Raw genomic sequence first — 19,676 nt, forward strand, 5'->3', positions numbered from 1 at the left:
CCCATTATAATTTTCAGCACATGATCTGGGTCACTGCTACCCCAATATAGTAAGGATTTTCTGAAAATGGATGCAATGACGTTGCAAAATCTAATTAATTAATGTTAAATTAATTTTAGTCCATGATATTGAGATACATGTCAATAAACAATTCCACCACAGTTACTAAATGCTTGGTTCTATGATTTTGTTCCACAAAATTTGAATGATGAGATTTAAAAAGCTTTGTACTTCATTCTGCTATTTACGTTCAGTGGTTGGCACTTTGTAGAAGTATTTTTGCATTGTTAGTCATATGCAATGGATATTGGCTACAGGTACAAATATAACAGAATAGCTGCATGTATTGTTCTCCACCGCCCTCTTGTGGCAGGAAGTCAAAATGCTAGATTCATGCTATGAGCAAAATAATTGACAAGATATTCTTTTACATTTTTGTAGCTTGTTGTGTTTCTTGCTGGATACACAGACATCTGCTAAATCATCATCACGATCTTCCCCTTTTCCTGTTTTGTCCACCATCAACCACCATTTCCTTACTCTGTATGCAGCTGAATTTGAAACTGACTCATGCTATGGACACTGTTTTCTGTAAATACTGCTTGATTACCTCATTTTAATGTGCCAGGGAATAGTGTTTGGTTTTTGCAATACTGTCTTTTTGGATGTCCTTCCAAATTATAGTAAATGACACTGAAGTACTTTCTGACAGTTTTTTGGACTAAATAATAGTCTGCCTGATAGTAAGAACACTCGACCTGTTTCAGTGCTGAGTTTGATACAGACTGGATAACAATCAGCACCATGACGGCCATGGGGCTCTTAGGGAAATACAGGGGATGTTCCTTTCAGGTGAGGGGGGAAAAACTGCCCCTAATGAATGACCTTTCAGGACCTTGTTCACGAGTGACAGTAAAAGGGAACCTGTGATTGACAGACATGTCCATGTTTGGAAAGTAAGGTGTTGGTTGAGACTCATGGTTTTTGAGTCAATGAATGTTGTTTTTCTCACCTATGGTCATTTAGTTGGCTTTATCTGCGCGTGTGGTGTGGTTTAGCAGGTTAGGATGCTACGCCTGCAATCAGAATGTTGCTGGTTTGAATCACAAGGTCACCAGAGTGATTTTTACCATTGGGCTCTTACCAACAAGGTCCTTACCCCCAATTACTGTCTCATTCTGCTGACCACGGGATTTGAATCAGTGGCCTTAGGGTCACTGGTATAGTGGCTGAGCCACGTAATGCCCCGAAACACAGAGAGCAATCCAAGCAAACAACAGAGCTGAAACAGGCCTGATCTTGGGTCCTTCAGCACAACAGTGATCTCTAACATATTGAGCTAAGCCAGCAATTTGGTCATAACTGTGGGTAGCAACTGAAAGAAAAAGGCTGCGGCTACAGTAAGTGGACAACATGAGGTTTCTCTGCAGGCCTGCTGGGTTCAGGTCTTCACGGCAAGGTGAGGAGTTAAGAACTCTGGAGACACTTCAAAATAGATCCGCTGTTCTTTCGGATCAAGAAGAACCTGCTGAGATGATTTGGGCATCTTAAGAGCGCCAGCTGGTCAGCTCCTGAGGGAGCTGTCCCAGGAGTGTCCTGGGTGGAGGTCCCGAGGAACACCCAGGGCAGGCTGGAAGGATTAGGTCTCCCCACATGGGGATCCCCCAGAAGGTGCTAGAATCTGGTCTGATCCTGCTCAATGTGCTGTCACTGTAATCCTCACCAGAATTGATCTGGAGATGGATGGATGATTATGGATGAGAAATTAAAATAGATTATCGTTATTACCTAAATCTGGACTACATGAACAGAAGTGTTATCTCAGGGCTGGAGATAAAACATTGAACATTATTGTCTTCTTTTTTAATCTTGCCTGTCTTTATTGAACCCAGTTTAATCAGCCATAATGATACCTATCATCTGCAATATTCTGCCTAATTATTGTTGTATAACGAAACTAAATAGACACCCCCCCCCCCATCAAAATACACATTGGAATGGATTTCAGGGTATTACTGGGAAAGATAACTGCCTATTATAATCACATTCTAATTAACCCACACAAAACAACAGAGACAGAGACAATGCCACAAGCCTCATAGGCTTCCTATAATTTAACATTTTATAAACGGAGTGTAAATACTTTTGCACGGTTTGTGATCAGGTAACATGTAATGCATCTAATTTTAATTTTCCTACTTACTTAACAGCCACAAAGTGGATCTAGTTCTGACAAAAAATAGCTGTAATACTCGTACAATTTCAGTGTTATGAATATTCCTATATGAACACAGAATAAATGGCAATATTGTAAATAAAACATTAATTTTCCATTTCCCTGATGAAAAACCCAGGTAAAAAAGTACAGATCACCTATTATAAAATTGCATATATTACAAGGATGCAGATTTAGTTGTACTGTAACAGATAGTGTGGCAATGCAGGAAACGCAGGTGCCGATTTCTCTGCTTTCTTAAAGTCCAAAAACAGATACATCAAGCAAACAGGACAGACCCAAAGACCCAAATTTAATCACTCAGCATAAAGTACATTCATTCTTCTATATATTCATGTGACTACTGACATACATATAAACTGAAAAAAAAATTAAGTATATAAATATTCTCATGAACATTTTACAACATTTTACAAAAAAGCTTAATTCTGAATAAATTCATATATCTGGTATCCCAAAATTCTGGCCCCTGGTTGAACACCCAGTGGATGTAACAGGCCACACCTCAGCCGCAGTCCTCTATATCCAGTCTATCTGCAAGCAAAACAGCCACCTCTATAACGTCTGTGTGCAGTACCCAGAGCGCATCACTGTCGTCATCTCCTGGAAAGATTTCCTTATTTTTTTATAATATAGTGATCTCGGTGTCCAAGTTCTGGTACATCTCCTCTTGTCGCTCACAGAAAATCCTTTCCATTCTCTGGAATGCTAGCTGTCCCTTTTTACCTGTAAGGGAAAGTACAAACACAGGAGCACAGAAATTTACAAATGGATGGATAAGTTTGGCAGGAAAGGGCTTGTCTAGGATCCTAGCTATTTCTACTTAAGCTACGTCTCTATGACTCACTCATTAAAGTACTATTCCGATCTGTGATCCAGAGGCAGGAAAATATTTGATTTAAGCTGGAACATTTCAGACAGCATGGGCAGCAGGCGATTGGTTAAAAATTTGGATTTGTGGACCAATGTTATTCCACAGACTAAGGTTGTGAACTGAAGTTTCCATAGATGCATGAATCAACAAGAAAAACATGAAGCAAAGTAAGACATTTATTTTCAAGGAAAAGCAAATGTTCTAACCAAATGTTCTAGGTGGTGTTGAAATAGTTATACCTTTTAATACATTGGTTCACTGATGGATCACCACATCACTATCTACTGTACAAACCCCGGCTGTCCATGGTAAATAACAGAAGCACACGTGTCCATATTGCGCAATTTGCACAAATTTTGAAATGTAAAACTCGTGTTGGTTGGGTGCTAGTTCAGGCATGCGGGGAACATGTGAGGTTATGTTGACTCGCCCCCCTACGGCGTGGCCAGTTTTACCGAAAGACAGCACAGTCTCTCTGGCGGCGTTGCGTAACTCCTCGTCCGCTGACTGCCACAGATCAGCCACCTGCTCCACACTTTCTGTCGCCTGAAGGACAAAAACAACCAGAATCATCTGCCTGCCTCATTCTCTCAAGGCGGAGAATCATTTACTGCTCCCCCCCCGCCCACCCCCGTTTCCAATACTTGCACAGACTCCATCAAGACACCCAAAGCTTCACCAAACCAATCCAAGTTCCGTGTCATTAAAAACCATTAGCGAGGCTAATGGAGACATGAGCAGGTCATTTTCAGAAAGCAAACTGCCTATAAAACACATTTTTAAATCCCCATGAAGTAATAATTACTCTCACTCAAGTGGGACAATTTTTAAAAAAAAGTTATTTCAAAATAAACCATTCATTTTAGCAGCACAGACTAGAATCTAGAGAGAGAAAGTGACGAAATTTGACTCAAAACACCCCCACAAGTAGCAGGAGGGGCAGATTCCCCCCCTCCCCCACAACGAGATGCGCTACGACCACGCAGCTGGTGCGACAGGCTCTGCTTACGCTGAGGCTCTTCAGAGCGAGGCAGGCCGCTCTCTGGAGCTGCGCGTCGGTGTGTCCCAGCATGGTGGTGTAATACACCACAGCCTGTCAGAGGGGCAGACTTTTACTCTGAAACATGAAATAGCTACTCAACCAGCACATATTCAACCACATGGATAAGATAAGATAAGATAAGATAAGATAAGATGCTGATCCCAGGGTAATGGTAAAAAAACAAACAATAAAAAAATAAAATAAATAAATATTATGCTAACAATAATATCATGGCATGGGGGCCACTGCAAATTTTACTAAGTGCTCCTTTTGGTAAGAGACGGTCACACCCCCACCCCTATTAACCCCCCCATGCTGTGAAACCCCTCCTTCACCCCTACTTTTACCCAAAGTGACAATTTATGTGTGTTCCTCGGGATTCAAACCTACAACCTTTGTGTTGCTAGCATAATGCTCTACTTATTGTTACACAAGTAACAACAGAAAGAACCATAACAATAAAATAATAACATAGGAATAGCAGGGTGAAAGAGGAGTGCAGGCGAGAGAGCTGGTGGCCTGGCCTGACCCTACCTTCGCTCTGAAGGCTTTGAAGGCCGAGGCTCTGCACAGCCGCGAGCTGGCAGCCTGCGAGACCTTGCGGTTGTCGTCGGTGTGCATGGTGGCCAGGAGGCGCAGGGTGGAGTGCAGCGGCTGCAGCTCGGAGATGCGCTTCCCCTTCAGCCTCCGGAGGGCCCTCCTCCGCTCGGGGCTCTGGAAGGCACTCACCAGCTGCACTGAAAACACAGCACGGCGCCTGTCACCTTTCAGAGGTCGCGACAGTGGGGGTCACCAGGCCTCCACATGCTACCCCTCCCCACTGATGATTCTCATTGTTTTCCTGCATTTATGAGCGCAGAGGATAAACTCTCCTCGGTCTCACACCCTGCCGCGCTTCAATTAAGGCAGCAGCAGATGTTCCGATCTCTGTGCTGCGTGATGGACGATGTACTACGGGAGAAATAGTGAGCCACACGAGACGTGTTCTCCCTGATCTTAAATCTTCTCGCATAAACAGGTACAATACATGCATCTGAAAACATTAAAAATGAAGTATTTCTAATAAGATCATTTATCATGTGAAAACGTCTATGAGATACAGTAGCGGCATCAGAGACATTTTCCATGTCTGTTGTTACGGGATGTAGACGCACAGGGATTTTGCTCCCTGAAACTCCCATAAACCTGGACCAGTCTCACATAATTACAGCACGCGGGCGGGATCACGTGGCGTACTCTCTTTGGAGAGGCGGGAGACGTGCTCTCCGAAATCCGTCAGGCCCCATCTGGTCAGGTGGTTGAAGAACTGGAAGATGGTCACATGATCTGAGCTGTGCGGAGGCACTGGGACCATCCTGCAGATGGACTGCATCTGCTGAAGCAGCTGCAGGAAAACTGGACACGGGAAAGGAAGGGGGAGGACAGGAATAAGAAAAGGAAAAAGAAGAATAGAAAAGCGTCTAAAATTCATCCACTCATGATGCAGTTAAAATCAGAATGGTTGAAAGAATTAGGGGCGGTTTCATTATATCAAGTAGTAAAAGGAAGCATTGATGATCGCAAGATGGGCAAGTTATTATTTGAAGCTGGACATACGTGTCACCTTGCTAGGGCATAGCAAGGCTGGAAATTTAATTAAGAAATGAAGGGAAATTCAACCTGAAGCAAGCAGTTTCATTTATGGCTCGTTGATGAGGCGTCCCTCAGGTGCGCTGCCCCCTGTCTCACCTGCGTCAGTCTGGCCCGGTTGCTTGGCTTTGACTTTGTGGATGTAGCGTTTGCGTAGCGTCTGCAGGGCCGCCTTGGCTGAGCAGCAGAACGGCGACCCGCCGAGAGTGCACTCCTCCCAGAAAGCCAGCAGGCTCTTCTGCCTCTGCGCCTTTGGGACGACTACGACACACCATGGGGGTAGGAGACCAGGGGAGGGTGGGGGGCGGCCCAGCAAGTGTTAAACATGAAGGAAAAGGGGCCTTAATTGTAATAAAGTGGGTTCATAAAAAAACACATTAATGCCCTGCAAAGTTACAGTAAATAAAAAGGCGTGTAAGGCCTATCAGAAGTGTAGCACTCAGAATGGCTATATCATGTCCGTGATGTATGACTCAAACAGGAAAAACATTAACCTTCTAACAAATACGGATACAGAACACGTCTACTGAAATGAAGGGGGGGGGGAAAAATCATCCTTCATTCTGCCACTAGAGGGCGCCTACTGTCTTAAACGGGGTGGCCGGTGTGTATGCAGGTTTTTGGGGTAACCTTTAGGTCAGCTGTACACACCCAGGTGTGAGGACTCTTCAGCCAATCAGTCCTCTAATTAGTAATCTAATTAGGGAGTTGTGGCAAAAACTCACATACATTACTGTCCAGCCCTGGTCTTAAACACTTCCTACAAAACTCGTAAAAACCACGACATTCCAATATGTGCTTAATTTAATAGCATATACAAAAATTCTTGGATTTGAAATGTACAAATGTAATATTATAAGGATGCATTGGCAGGATATCGAAGGATGACTTACTGTCTTTTATTGAGGTCAAGTCTAAATTCTTCTCCAGGGACAACTTGCCAACTTTTTCTAGTACCTTAAGTTGCTGTGATAGTTCATCAAGCAGTTCCTTCTGGACAATAGGTGAATCTGTGCGCTTGATGTGCTGCGATAAGTGCAAAAAAATTAAAAACAAAAACAAATACTCGGTAGGACTATTCAGTTGCCAGATTATTATCGATTTATATTGTTTTTCACAACTGACTTTATTAAAATATTATTTCCTAGTGTAAACACTTGAAAACTTTGCCATAAAACAAATCCTTCCACCTTTAGCATACTATTATTAAAAGAAGCCCCCCACTACCCTGCCTGACTGGGATAAGCGGTTCATCACACCAGCAAAGAACCCATTAGCACCAAAGCTATTGTTTATTCCCCTTATTATCACTTTATTTATGCACATATAAAACAAAGAAGAAACAAGCAATTAGACTATTCGGTTAGACTTTCCTCGATGGGACACAAATACTTACTGAAGTACAAATCATGAACAAATCACAAACAAATATCCTCGCTGCTTAAGATAAAAGATGCATCATGATTCATTAATGATGAACAAACATGAGATCAGTATGTAACTAAGACTTAGTTTGTGGTTAACTAATACATAAGTAATAGTATTTGTGCCCGGTCAAGTAGTGTTAACAACTATTCTAACTTAATTCAGAACAAAGACTTTTCTGCTTGAAGACCTGACTAAGACATGATGACAGAGCGCTTGCTCACCTGCAGAAGCATGTTACACATGCCGAGATGAATTTCCAATGTCTGATCCAGGCCACAGTGCCCCGTGGTCAGAGGTATGCTTTCTGCTTTCTTCTGAGACTGTACGTCTTGTGGCGTCAGGCCCAGGATTGTCAGATTGTTCCCCTTAAATGAGCTGATTCTGTGGAACACGGGAAGATGCTGATGACCAGAGTGGGCCACTGGGATGAATCTGCCCCCCAGCCCACCACATGCGTGTTGGGGCCCCCTTAAATAAGTCCTTTGTTTTCTCAGTAATAAAACCATGCTTTCTCAATCTGTGTGAAACATGCTACATTCAGCAAGGGCCCAAGCAGCACGCTGTGGTGTCCCCCCCCCCCAGGAAATACTCACTGCTGGAGACACAGGACCCACCCGTATTTTCACGACTGGCTACAGGAAATCCTACATTTTCTACAGTGTATGTACATACAGTATGTTACTCCATGCCTTCCAAATGCAGTGAGGAGGCTCAGCCGTCACCTTGCACTCGCATTTGAATGGTATCGTGACAGAACAGCCAAACGTTTCATTTTCATTTACATTTGGTTGCTCAGCTAACACTTTAAGCCAAAGCAAAGGTACTGTAACTCGAGCACGTTGATGTGCTTAATTGTCATCTGCTTTTAAAAAGTGTGGGGGGCACAGACTTTAATGCAAACTGGATGCCTTTGTGAAGTGCGTTTTAAGGGTGATCTGTATGGATCTGTGGGGATGAGCTTATCCATCTGAAGACTGTGTCAGTTTCTCCTTGTGAGTCTATTGATCTGAACGCTGAAGGAGGTGATGGAGCACTCACTCCGGATTCCTCAGCCGCACGCTGCCCAGGGAGGAGACTTCGTCTGCGTTGAAGTCCATGGAGAGAAAGTCAAAACTTCCAAGAACCTCTTCCACGGACAGGGTCTCTGTAGGGGACGGCTTGGGCATGTAGTTATCGTTCTGGATGGAGAGAAAAACTATCCCTTTATATGATTTACTCAAATGTGCACTCAACATTCGCTAACGCAGAGAGCCTGCTCCTCCAAACAGTGAAACAAGTGACTGTAATGCATGTAACACACAGTCAGGGTCCAGAGCTTCCCTTGTTGACTAAATCACGGTCTTAATGATTTTAAAAGTTGGGTGACCAGTGGTGGCTCCAGCATCTCAGAAAAAGCCACCCTCCGGTCTATAATTTACAGAGAACAGTGTGATGAAGAGTAAATGTGGCATTTCTGTGGCCAAAAACACCTCATCAATGAATGAGGTCAAAGGAAAATGGCCAAACTCGTTAAAGCTAACAGGAAGGTCACAAGTGCAAAAATAACAGCTCAGTACTACCCTGGTCCGCAGAAAGGCTTCTCCGAACACAAAATTAATCTACATTAGAACCAATTGTAGAGGCACAAGAAAACAAGTATTAGACATACTCACAGAGTGACCACTGAGTGTAAACTTCAAAGAGTAATGGTGCATCTTAAGAATGACCATCAGTAAGACTACACAGGCCAGAGGTGACCGATCTTATCCACAAAGGGCCGGTGTGTATGTGGGTTTTTGTGATAACTTTTAGGTTAGCTGTTCAAACCCAGGTGTGAGGACTCTTCAGCCAATCAGTCCTCTACTTAGTAATCTAATTAGGGAATTGCAGCGAAAACCTGCTTACACACCGGCCATTTCTGGATAAGACTGGCCACCCCTGGCATAGGCAAATTTCTGCCTTTGAGAGTAAACATGCAGATTTGTAATTCAGGATGTCCATCTGGGACCCACTTTTAAGATGATCTTGAAACGCTGGACCTGCTTCTCCAGCTTCTCCGTTTCGGGCTCGCAGATGTGTTTCTGCTGAAGCTCTGCCTCCAGTTGGCCCAGATGACTGCTGATGGCCAGAGCCAAGGCTCTGCTTTGAGCACTGGTGACCACTGGGATGGTCAGGGGTGGGCCCTCTGGGTTCTTGAAGGAGAGCGGCTCCATGACGCTGACGTCCTTGCTGACGGCCTCCATGTGCTCTGTGTGTCTGACGGGGGCAGAGCCTTCATTCTGCTTGAGGATGTCAGGGGTGCCATACCGAGGGAGAGAAGGCGTCAGCCTCCTGGGAGTAGCTGGGCAATGATCAGAGTCAGGCAGCCAATCAGTGCTGCCCCCTGCTGACAGCTTCATTCCCATATGGTCCCGGGCATCGGATGACCTCACGCTGTTAATTTGCATCTCACTTCCCCCAAAAATGGAGGGCATAAAGACCTGGGAGGTATCTGACAGATAGCTCAGTAGGGAAATCCCTCTGGATTCCTGGGAGCTCACAGAAAAGGCGTTCTCAGAGTCCTGGAACTGCTTGACCATAGTCTACAAAAAAAGGGGAAAAAAAAACATTCTTTTTACATTGCCCCTACCTCGACATTCACAAATCTGTTTCTATATGAGGATCACCATCTGGTGAGACACATTCCAAATTATCACGCTACACCGCAGGAAATCAGCAGCAGGGGTAGGAACATTCTTAGGGGAGATTTATAGGTGAAGTTGCAGGACAGTACATAGCATGACAAGTCTGAGCAAAAAAGATATACGTTCATACCTGAAAGCCCAACAGCTGAATTAGTTTGACACCTGGAAGGGTTTAGCTTAGCGCTGTTTTGCCATTGCACAGATGTATTTCAGCATTGAGTTTGCACTGGTTTCAGTGGGAAACTTACAATGAAGTACTTCTCCGTGAAACTAGGAGTGCTGGGAGGGGTCCAGCTGTAGATGGAGCCCTTTCGGCTATGGATGGAGGGCTTGCTGGGGGATGGGGTGACTGGTCTCGCCTCCCTACTGTCAAATGGGCTGGTGGAAGGGAGAAGTTACACCAGACTAATCGCTGAGATCGAGATTTGCAGTCTTTCACAACCGTCACCCCCCCCCCCCCACCCTCCCCGACCTGTTCTTCCCCAAGAATAAAAACAATCCCATGAACTTGACTTGAATCAGTTTCATGCAAATATTGGAATTCCCCACGTAGTGTGATTCTGCATTCTTGTCATTTGAAAAGTGATGTCATCACTAGTCCAATAAAAACTGGGGAAAAAAAAAATCCTGCTTTGATATTAATCTGCGTGGCCTGCTGCCCAAAGTTTGAAAGCTCATTCGTTTGGTTTGTAAAATCTAGAGTAGTGCACAGGACTGTGACCTGAATGAAAAACACTCAGAGATTCCCCTCAACCAAAGCCGCCATATTTTCTGCCAGCCTTATGGTGCGTTCGTTTTTCTCTCGGAACTCGGAAATTCCGAACGTCCGACAATCTCCCGTTTGAGCTACCACATCTCGGAACAAACATGGCTGCCTCCATGAACATGCTGCTGTGTGTTGTTGCTTTATATTTTAGCAGATTTGGAGTGAGAAGCAAGAAACACGAACTAGGCAAACCACATTAAAAGCTTTATAAAATATTTCATAGCGATATTCTTTTTTCGTGAGGCAAACAAACTACAAACAAACCAAAGACACTAACAACGTCATAAAAGAGGCGTGTTTCCAACGGGAAGTGACGTTTTTCGTGACGTTTCATGACGTTTTCATTCGAGTTCCGACTTGGAGAGGAATAATGGAACGCACCATTACTCCACATGAAATCTGAATAATCATAGTCAAGCGATCAGCTGGTGAGTGCAAATTCCTCTTTCCAAAGAACGACTCTGTTCTTAATAACTCTGGCTTTAGCATGGTTTTATGAACAGTCACGGTGATAATTAGCACTGAAAGGCAGGTTTGGTAGCCCATAACAGGGTACTCACTTCCACAGCACCTCCAGCTGAAGCTTGATGGTGCCCAGCTCCGTGATATCTACCACCATCATCTGTGGCTGCGCCGTGAAGAAGTCCGCACTCTCGCAGGTAACCACGCCCACAGGCACTGAGACCAAGCCCTTCACCTCCGTCACCTGCAGGTCCGAAGGTCACAGCAGAAGAGAAAACTCAGGCATGTGTCACACAGATTTTACTTCTGCATCATTTAATTCCCTGTACAGAAACTTTCCGTGTTACGATGCCGTTACGTTCCGATAAACCTCATAAGGCAATAATATCGTAAGGCGAACATGCATTTGAATACAGTACACCTAACCTAACAAACATCTTAGCCTAGTCTACCTTAAACATGCTTAGAACACTTAGATTAGCCTACAGTTGGGCAAAATAAAGCCTATTTTATAATAAAGTGTTGATTTTCTTGAATAATCATACCCATCGTAAAGTTAATATATCATAATATGGACCATCGTAACCTGGACGCTCTGTCTGTACATCGGAATCTCGGACTCCTGACTTTATCCCAGGACCATTGCAGAAAAAGCGTTTGGAATTATAACCCCGCAGCTGATATAAATCTGCCAAATAAATGTCAAGCAGCTTGCTTTAATTACAAAAGAATAATAAATTTGCAAATACTGATGTGTCTCATTTACTAACACATTTAACATTAGAATAGAATAGAATAGAATAGAATAGAATAGAGATACTTTTTTCATCCCTATGGGAAAATTGACTATTATACCCCATTTAAGAAGAAAAGCATAATGAGATGTAAAGCACAAAAACGTGACTTAGGTTAAAATTTCTTTTGAGGCTGGTTCAAAATCTGCAGTGGGGATGCAAGTTCATCACTGACATGCTTCTACATGCCAACACAATGTAAAATCGGGCAGGGGAACCAAGAGGAACACCGGGAGAACATAACCATCCCCACCAGCAGAGCTGGACTGCTGGGTGATCTACTGAGAAATACCCCCCCCCCCCAGCTTGCAGCTAGCGGCAGATGAAGGGACCAACGCCTTCATATTGTTTTTTTTACATTACCCTATGTTTCCATAGAGTATTTCTGTAGGAAACTCCAAAAGGGTTCTCCTTATCAACAATAAGAATCAATGATTCTATGTCATACATCCAAAATATAGGTAAACACAAAGGTATCAGGTAACTGCTAGACAGTTACAAGCTGTATTTGAGCTGCAGCAAGTATGTTCATGCGCTAGCTATCCATCACCAGGGGGTACAACCTCAAATATTTCATAGGCCTAGTCTCTCACCTTTATCTCAAAGTTTTCATATATGTGAGGCAGGAAGACCATCTCCTCCTCATCCCACGATTGCTGGTCATCTGCCTGGATCTTCCCTCTTATCCTCCATCTCTGCCTTCCCAGGCGGATAATTACCTGTATGAGTAAGGAAGAGACCTCTGAAGAAGGCAGAAACTGTAACATTATGCATATGCAGACGCTTATGTGTCGCATCGAGATGTTCTTTGGGACTAACTTGATTCTTTTGGTTGAAATCTCAGCAGAGGCTACATGATATTTCGATTATCTGATTACAATACAGTAAAGCTGGATGCAAAGGAAACCAGCTGAAATCCCACCTCGTACTGATCTCCAGGACAAAGACGAGCGAAGCCGATCAATCCTGTTGATCAGAAACAGGAACCGCAGCAGCTAATTTTAATACAGTTCATTCCTCTCGCATCATGTCACACTTCAAAGTCATTTTCTGTAGTTTTGGAATAACTCTTATAATAGTCATTCTATCATAACACTGGTATATCTCAGAGAACTATTTCTGAAAGCATTTCAAGAACATTGAAGTTCACACACCACGTTGAGGGACCAAATACCTTTCATCTTGATGCGCAGTTCACCAAGGAGAATCTCCAGTTCTCCCACCATGATGTACATGTCCTGAAAACCGGGTGTTGAAAGGTTTTAACAAAGAATCATTCTTTTTACTGGTCTGAGTAGCTAAATATGTATCTAATGGACTACGTAAAAGCAACAAAAATCATTCCAGCTACTCCTAATTACTGTGTCAGTTGAATTATCAGACACATGTTAATTCAGGGCAATTACAGTTATATGGTCATCCTTTCACACCTGCAAGGGTTAGGGGTAGAAGATTCCTGCAGATGTGAAAATTAGCTAATAATACTTCGACCCATTATTAAATATGCAAAAGGAACAGCACTGAAAGGTTTAAAGGTTACTGTGAGAAACACTGATATTCCATGGTCACAGAGACAGCTAAGTGAGGGGGGCTGGTGGCTGAGACTGAGATGCCCGACGTTCCCAGGCAAAGATCCGTAGCTCCCACAGTTCTTTGTTTTTTTTTTTTTTACCGAAAATAACTTTTTATATTAAAAATGGTATTTATGTACACAAACAAATATTAAATAACAGTAATATTTATGTATTTTATGATTATATGTGATCCAAATTGTCACGATTTGACCCAGGGATACAGTGATGTCCCACAATGCAGGGGGACTTCATTTAAATCACTATACAAATAAGAAACGAAAGGGACCTTGAGCGGTGACAATCGTGGGCAGACAGTAATCAAAGATTAACGAGGGCTTGGACTCAGGAAGAGAAACACCATGGGATTAACTGAAAGGTCAACATAGGGAGTAAACAAGCACACACTACACTGTACATCAACAATGACCAAGAAGGAGCAAGGCAAGAGCAGGCATGTATATACCCAGATAACATGGACTAGACCAGGGACAGGTGTGAATCACTGATAATAAGCCAAACACTAGGGATCACATTTAATGAGCCCCAAATGGGAAACAGGTGTGAGAGATAGAGACAATAGGCTAGGAAACATTAGGAACACACGGGATGACCAGTGACATCTGCTGGCCAAACAGGAAAATGATGGGTCAAGTAGAGACAGATCCTGACACAAATTCAGTATTGTTTATATATTTTTGCTTACATATCATCTGCAAGATTCTGCGATTTATCGGAAAAGGCTCCATAACTATTCCCATTTAATTGTTCACGGCCAGCTTGCGGAAAAACCATGAATGTCACGTTCGCAAGTCTGCGGGGTCGACTGTAATTCTCCACTCTTGGTGCCTTGTACCCCCTCCCAAAGAAAGGCTGTACCTCCAGGCTGAGCCGGTGGCTTCGGTTGAGCTCCAGCAGGCTACCCCGAGAAGCACGGGTTGTTGGGGAAAGGGAGAAGGCTTTCTTCATATTCATAGCCCCCTGACAGAGACGCCACTGGATAGAGTATGTTTCATACAGCTCCTCCACCTAAAGCAGACGGCCATTTTACTAAGACTGATAATATATCATGGATCTTCGACTTTTGTTTTTGCAGGGCTCAAAATATGGAAATGGCAGGTGGCCAAGCGGATGAGGGATGCTGCATATGCTTTTAATTTTTATAGACAGATCCCTGGATTTATTGTTTACAGCTCATCCTGAGTTGTCATGCTTATTATCAGGAGTACTGGACTGTCTGTACCTTACTGATGTGGAACTCCAGCCTGCGTATGTACCGCTCCAGAATGCGAATCTCCTGTGCTCAGGAAACAGGGGAGGCCCATTAGGTGACAGCTGACTGGTCGCTCCAAAAGGAAAAAAAAAAAAAAAAAAACCAAAAGCACGAAGACAAAAGGAGAATCATGCATGAAGAAAGCACAGATGCTGGATGAATGAGGGAAGAAGGAAGTTTTTAGTTTTTGCCTTAAGCTTAAAGTGTTTGGCAAGAATAAATTTAATTTGAGAAGTTATCTATATATTTTTTTTACTTTATATCTCTAAATTTAAATCATGTAGTTAATGTGGGCAGGGGTTTGGTCATAAGCATTGATCTGAAAGATTCAATCTCATCTTTCTGCTGCTCAACCAGGAGACTGAAGACTGATGTGAGTGTGTGTTTAAGGGGACTGAGGGATGAGAAGAGGAAAGATCCAAGCAAGGAACAGCAGACAACAGAAGAGAACTTACCTTTTCCAGGTCATAGAGAAAAGCCTGCAATTTAAAAGGAGTGCAGTTTAGCCCAACGGAAAAGTACGTGAATATGTCTCTGCAGGCACTGACAGAGCTTAAGAATTATCTGAAAGAATTTTTTTCAGAGACAAGCAAGGACCTAAAATCACTCTCCTTTGGTACCTGCTGTCAAACTGGTCAAAAATAAAGAGGTCTGCTTTTATAAAACAAGAAAGCCACAGAATGTCTAAATCCTTATAACTAATTTAAATAGCTGTCAACTCAAATTTGTAATAACAAATCTGTTGGCTTTACTTTTGTTCTCCACAATCATCCACATAGCAGGCGAGTGACTGTCAGGGCGCTTAATCATAACAGACCCCCCAAGGCACAATGTATTACAATGTATTACAATGTATCATAATGTATTACAATGTATTACAATGTTTTACCTGCCTGATGTTTAAATGACACAAGTTCTTTTGCTGACCTCAGGCTCCATTCACACTATAGGCTTTTTACGGTTTGTGTGAGGATCGCTGGGAATATCTTACCAGTCTGGAATTTCTCTTGCTGTCCCTCTGCTGTGAAGTAAGGAAGTCCATCTCTGCCTGATGGGCCTGAAGATATTCCCTGTCAACATAGGAACGGGGCTGAGAACAGCTAACAACAACATCTTCACCTTGTGCCATGTGTCCAGCTGTGTGCTATCTGTCAGATCCACATGATTTCCCAGTAACTATTTTGCAGTAGAAATGAGACTGATACTGTATATCACTAATACTACTCACATACTCACAATGGTTTCATAACTCTAAATATTTATATATATCAGTATGATCTTCAGCTGAAATCACAGAGCGTCTTGTGTTACTAACATTTGGTGTTTGTTGAGTAACAAGCTGTTTTCAATTTTTAACCAATAGGGCTGCATTTCAGCAACTTAATTTACAGTTTTTTTATGGAAAAATTTCTGGCCAAGAAAAATGCATTTTTCAGCTGTTTAAAAATGCTTTCTAAATTATGAGATTAGGTTTAAGGCTTGGGGTTAGGATTTAGCAATTAGGGTTAGTTATAGCTCTAAAATACTTACTTAAGCCCCTTCCTCAGTGCCTGGAAGACCCTATCAACTTGACTGGACTGGGGGCCCCATATGCTGCTGCTCAACCTGCCAGAGGAGTAAGGCATTCTGGGAGATTTCCCTGATAACCCTTTGGACCTTAAGGAGCTCTGCACCGAGGAGACACTGCAAAAGCAGGTTTAACAAATGAAATCAGTAACTGTAACAGATCAGTAACATTCACTGTACGTGAAGCAGTTGACAGTGAGGATGGTGTCACAATGTTGACGTTAATGGACAGATGAGACCAAAGTGGTTCAAAAATGGGACAGGTAAGTACTGGACAGGTACGAGATATCAACACACTGACTCAAGAAGATACATGGAGGAAGGATAGATGAGTATGGATCATCCTCGGGGATTCACAGTCGGTCCATGTTTTTGTTCCCTCCGAGCTCCCTGCCAGACTGTCCACATTTTTACACATTTTAGCAAAAATGTAGACTGTCTGGGGATCCTTAAGGACCGGATTGGGAACCACTGATTTAGAGGATTACAGGATGAAACATAAGGGGGAAACTGGTGGAAATACAAGGCATAAGACAGGAGGGAGATGGAAGAGGTGGACAGGGACCAGGTCAGGAGGAGCGTGTACCGGCGTCGGCTGTTCAGGGTGCTGAAGCCCGTGAATGAGCGGCTCCGTTGGACCCCACCCTCAGCCGGATACTCAAAGCGCAGCTTGACCGACATCACCTGCTCTCCGTGGAATCTGCAAAAGGCAGGCAGGCATCAGCCACGACTCTGCATCTCGACCCCCTCTTGTTCCTCACTCAGTCCAGACGCCCATGTACCCCAATAAGCAAATTCACCCCATGGATTTCACACCAAAACGCCTGTAAATGGGCGGTGTGGCTCAGCGAGTTAGGTCTCTGTGCCTGTGATCGAAGGGCTACCATTTTGATCGGCAAGAGGGTTGCATCACTGTTGCCCTTTGAGCAAGGCCTGTAACCCACTGGCAAATTCTCTAACCCAAAGCTTTGCTCTCTCCTCTATATATTTGAAAGAAGAGTAAGGAGGGATATGCAGAAACTGACAGATTGCTATGTAATTGTACATATGGTGAATATAGTATCATTTAAATGAGAGGCAGGGAGGTTCCCCTGTAAGGGCGTCGGGGGAGGGGAGGGGAGGCAGGGAGGGAGAAATGCGTGTGTCCTGATAGCAAACCCAGAAGCCCTGGGTAGTAACTGAAATCCTGCTTCCCCATGCGGAAGTATAATTCAGAGACCTTTCTATGCACATATCACACTTTCTGGAGTCACCCCTTGTAATCCTCTGTTCTTACTAATAATCAATAATAATAATAATCACTTTACAAAAGTATGCTACCCTGTTACACCTCAAAACATCCATGCTTCCTTCCAGTCTCCTTCCTGTCACCGTCACCAATGCTATGGTGTTAATGCCGCATCAGCTTGGGAAAAAATCCAGCATCCTGTTCTTTAAAAATGCGAGTAGGAAGTATCAACACATGTTCCAAAGATAAATACAGCTTTGAATGTTTGTACCTACAGGTAAACAAGGACACCCATAAATGGCTATTAGTGCAGGTGTTTCACTGCATTAGCGTCAACACAGAAGGAAACGCCCACACATAGACAGGAGGTGCTGAAGACATAATGAAATACTGCTACTTGATTTAAACACATGCATGAATAAATTGCTTTGCTTTTTACTATGTTCCCCATAAACATCTATCCATCCGTATGCCAACTGCTTATCCAGCACGAGGTCACAAGGGGCCTGGAGCCTATCCCATATATATATATATATACATACACACACAGTCACAGACACACATTTCCTGTAAACCTGCAATTTAAATCATTAATTAAATAATTTATTAAATAAAAATAAATAAATTGAGAACATTTCAAGTCTTTCGGCTTAGTAATTTGAACCATAATCTCACACCTCCGGGACTCGAAGTTTAATTCCTCCTCCTTCCCAGCTAACAGTTTTTACTTCTAAGCATGTTTACTGAATGTTACGATTAAGGTATGGAAATGGTCAAAGTGTCCAGTTTGCCTGATGCTCCCAGAAGGTTATCCCACTACTATAACCGCTACTACAACTAAGACCAACTAAATTAGATATGACTAGATATGACAAAGCAGCAGGAGACACTGTGGCTTGGCATGTCTAAGGCCATGGGCTCATGGCTCAATGGTGGATCTGCAACATACACATACAGTGTTTTTATCAAACAGTAACTTAATTATAATATTTACATTGAAAGGATGTTAAGGTAATAATGTTATCGTGCTAACATTGACAGAAACTGTAAATTGCCGATAATAATGTTCCACTAACGTTACAGTAAGAACATCATCTGGGTAAACCTTTACGTTGGCTAAAGTTCTGGGAACATTGCCTGTCAGCTGGGTTGCATGGAGTTTGCATGTTCATACGGGTTTCATTCCGCATACCAGAGACACAGAATTAGGTAAAGTGCTGACTCTGAATTCCCCATAGTGGGTGATTGCATGTGTGCTGTGTGATGAACTGACATCCCATCCTGGGTGTGTCGGGCCTTGTGCCCTGTGCTTCTAGGGATAGGAGCCGGTGCTTGTGTTTAACGCTGTTCTTGTATCACATGTCATCTTTCTCTTCGATCCTCTTGTTCCAGTAAGACCAAAAGTGCATATTTTCTCACAGAATAATGGTAAAATGAAATAAAAAGAAAACAATGGATATGGGTTAATCCCAGGGTAAGAAAAAAGCAGACGGCTGTTCGCTTTATTGGATCTTCACAAGCACCCAAGAGGAGGAAAAAACTGCAAAAAACTGAAAAAACGTGTTTATTGTGGAAGGCAGAGCATCTGACATGTGTAAATAACAGTCACAGGGTAGTCAGTCCCTAAAATAAATAAACAGAGCTGATTTAATTGGAATAAGATGACAAAAGAAACCGTGGCACACATGTTCCGCATTGTTCACATTACAAAGCAGTCGTGCACGTTGTTTTAATAAACATGATGCTTGAGGGTCAAAAACATACACTGCACATGTTTACACAACTTTTTTCTGTGTGATAACAAAGTTAATGCCTCTGTGTTTGCAAGGAGAAGCAGATAGTGTGTTTCTTATGCGGTGCGAGAGAGGGTACGTAAATAATAGTGAAGCAGGTTTCTACAAACCTTTTAAATCTTGATCTTGCATTAACTTTGGGTCGACGGGTCTGTTCATGGTATCCTCTAGACTAGGAGAGTCGCTGCCAAATGAAATATCAGCGCTGGCATTATTTCCAGGTCGTAAAATCGCTGTACGGTGACCGAGTATGACTCTACACCGTAAGGAGATGAATCACTAAGGCCGTACCACTGCTATTTTTATCAAATGATGCACTGTCAAAAACGTTTGTCGGGACGTACAAACATC

At 43.1% G+C, this 19,676-nt stretch overlaps 1 protein-coding gene across 7 annotated transcripts in view; it reads right to left on the minus strand.

The window, feature by feature from the left end:
* Nucleotides 1-2,082: 2,082 nt before the first annotated feature.
* ripor3 (RIPOR family member 3) overlaps nt 2,083-19,676 on the minus strand; it is a 31,682-nt gene continuing 14,088 nt past the window's right edge. For 2 of the 7 annotated variants that reach the window (XM_023795406.2, XM_023795403.2), the window contains 20 exons: nt 16,891-17,004; nt 16,269-16,421; nt 15,730-15,808; nt 15,194-15,217; nt 14,709-14,762; nt 14,345-14,494; nt 13,069-13,132; nt 12,817-12,860; nt 12,488-12,613; nt 11,199-11,344; nt 10,121-10,250; nt 9,201-9,770; nt 8,248-8,387; nt 7,431-7,590; nt 6,675-6,807; nt 5,881-6,042; nt 5,389-5,547; nt 4,687-4,889; nt 4,120-4,203; nt 2,933-3,656 (listed from right to left, as the gene is read on the minus strand). In XM_023795406.2, the coding sequence (XP_023651174.2) occupies nt 3,366-3,656; nt 4,120-4,203; nt 4,687-4,889; nt 5,389-5,547; nt 5,881-6,042; nt 6,675-6,807; nt 7,431-7,590; nt 8,248-8,387; nt 9,201-9,770; nt 10,121-10,250; nt 11,199-11,344; nt 12,488-12,613; nt 12,817-12,860; nt 13,069-13,132; nt 14,345-14,494; nt 14,709-14,762; nt 15,194-15,217; nt 15,730-15,808; nt 16,269-16,421; nt 16,891-16,985 (2,967 nt within the window). In that variant the 5' untranslated portion in view covers nt 16,986-17,004 and the 3' untranslated portion in view covers nt 2,933-3,365. Of the gene's footprint in view, nt 3,657-4,119; nt 4,204-4,686; nt 4,890-5,388; nt 5,548-5,880; nt 6,043-6,674; nt 6,808-7,430; nt 7,591-8,247; nt 8,388-9,200; nt 9,771-10,120; nt 10,251-11,198; nt 11,345-12,487; nt 12,614-12,816; nt 12,861-13,068; nt 13,133-14,344; nt 14,495-14,708; nt 14,763-15,193; nt 15,218-15,729; nt 15,809-16,268; nt 16,422-16,890; nt 17,005-19,435; nt 19,510-19,676 lie in introns of all 7 variants that reach the window. The other 5 variants (XM_023795409.2, XM_023795407.2, XM_023795405.2 and 2 more) reach the window with 5 other exon arrangements.

Source organism: Paramormyrops kingsleyae, chromosome 8, assembly GCF_048594095.1.
Source record: "Paramormyrops kingsleyae isolate MSU_618 chromosome 8, PKINGS_0.4, whole genome shotgun sequence".
Lineage (NCBI taxonomy): Eukaryota > Metazoa > Chordata > Actinopteri > Osteoglossiformes > Mormyridae > Paramormyrops > Paramormyrops kingsleyae.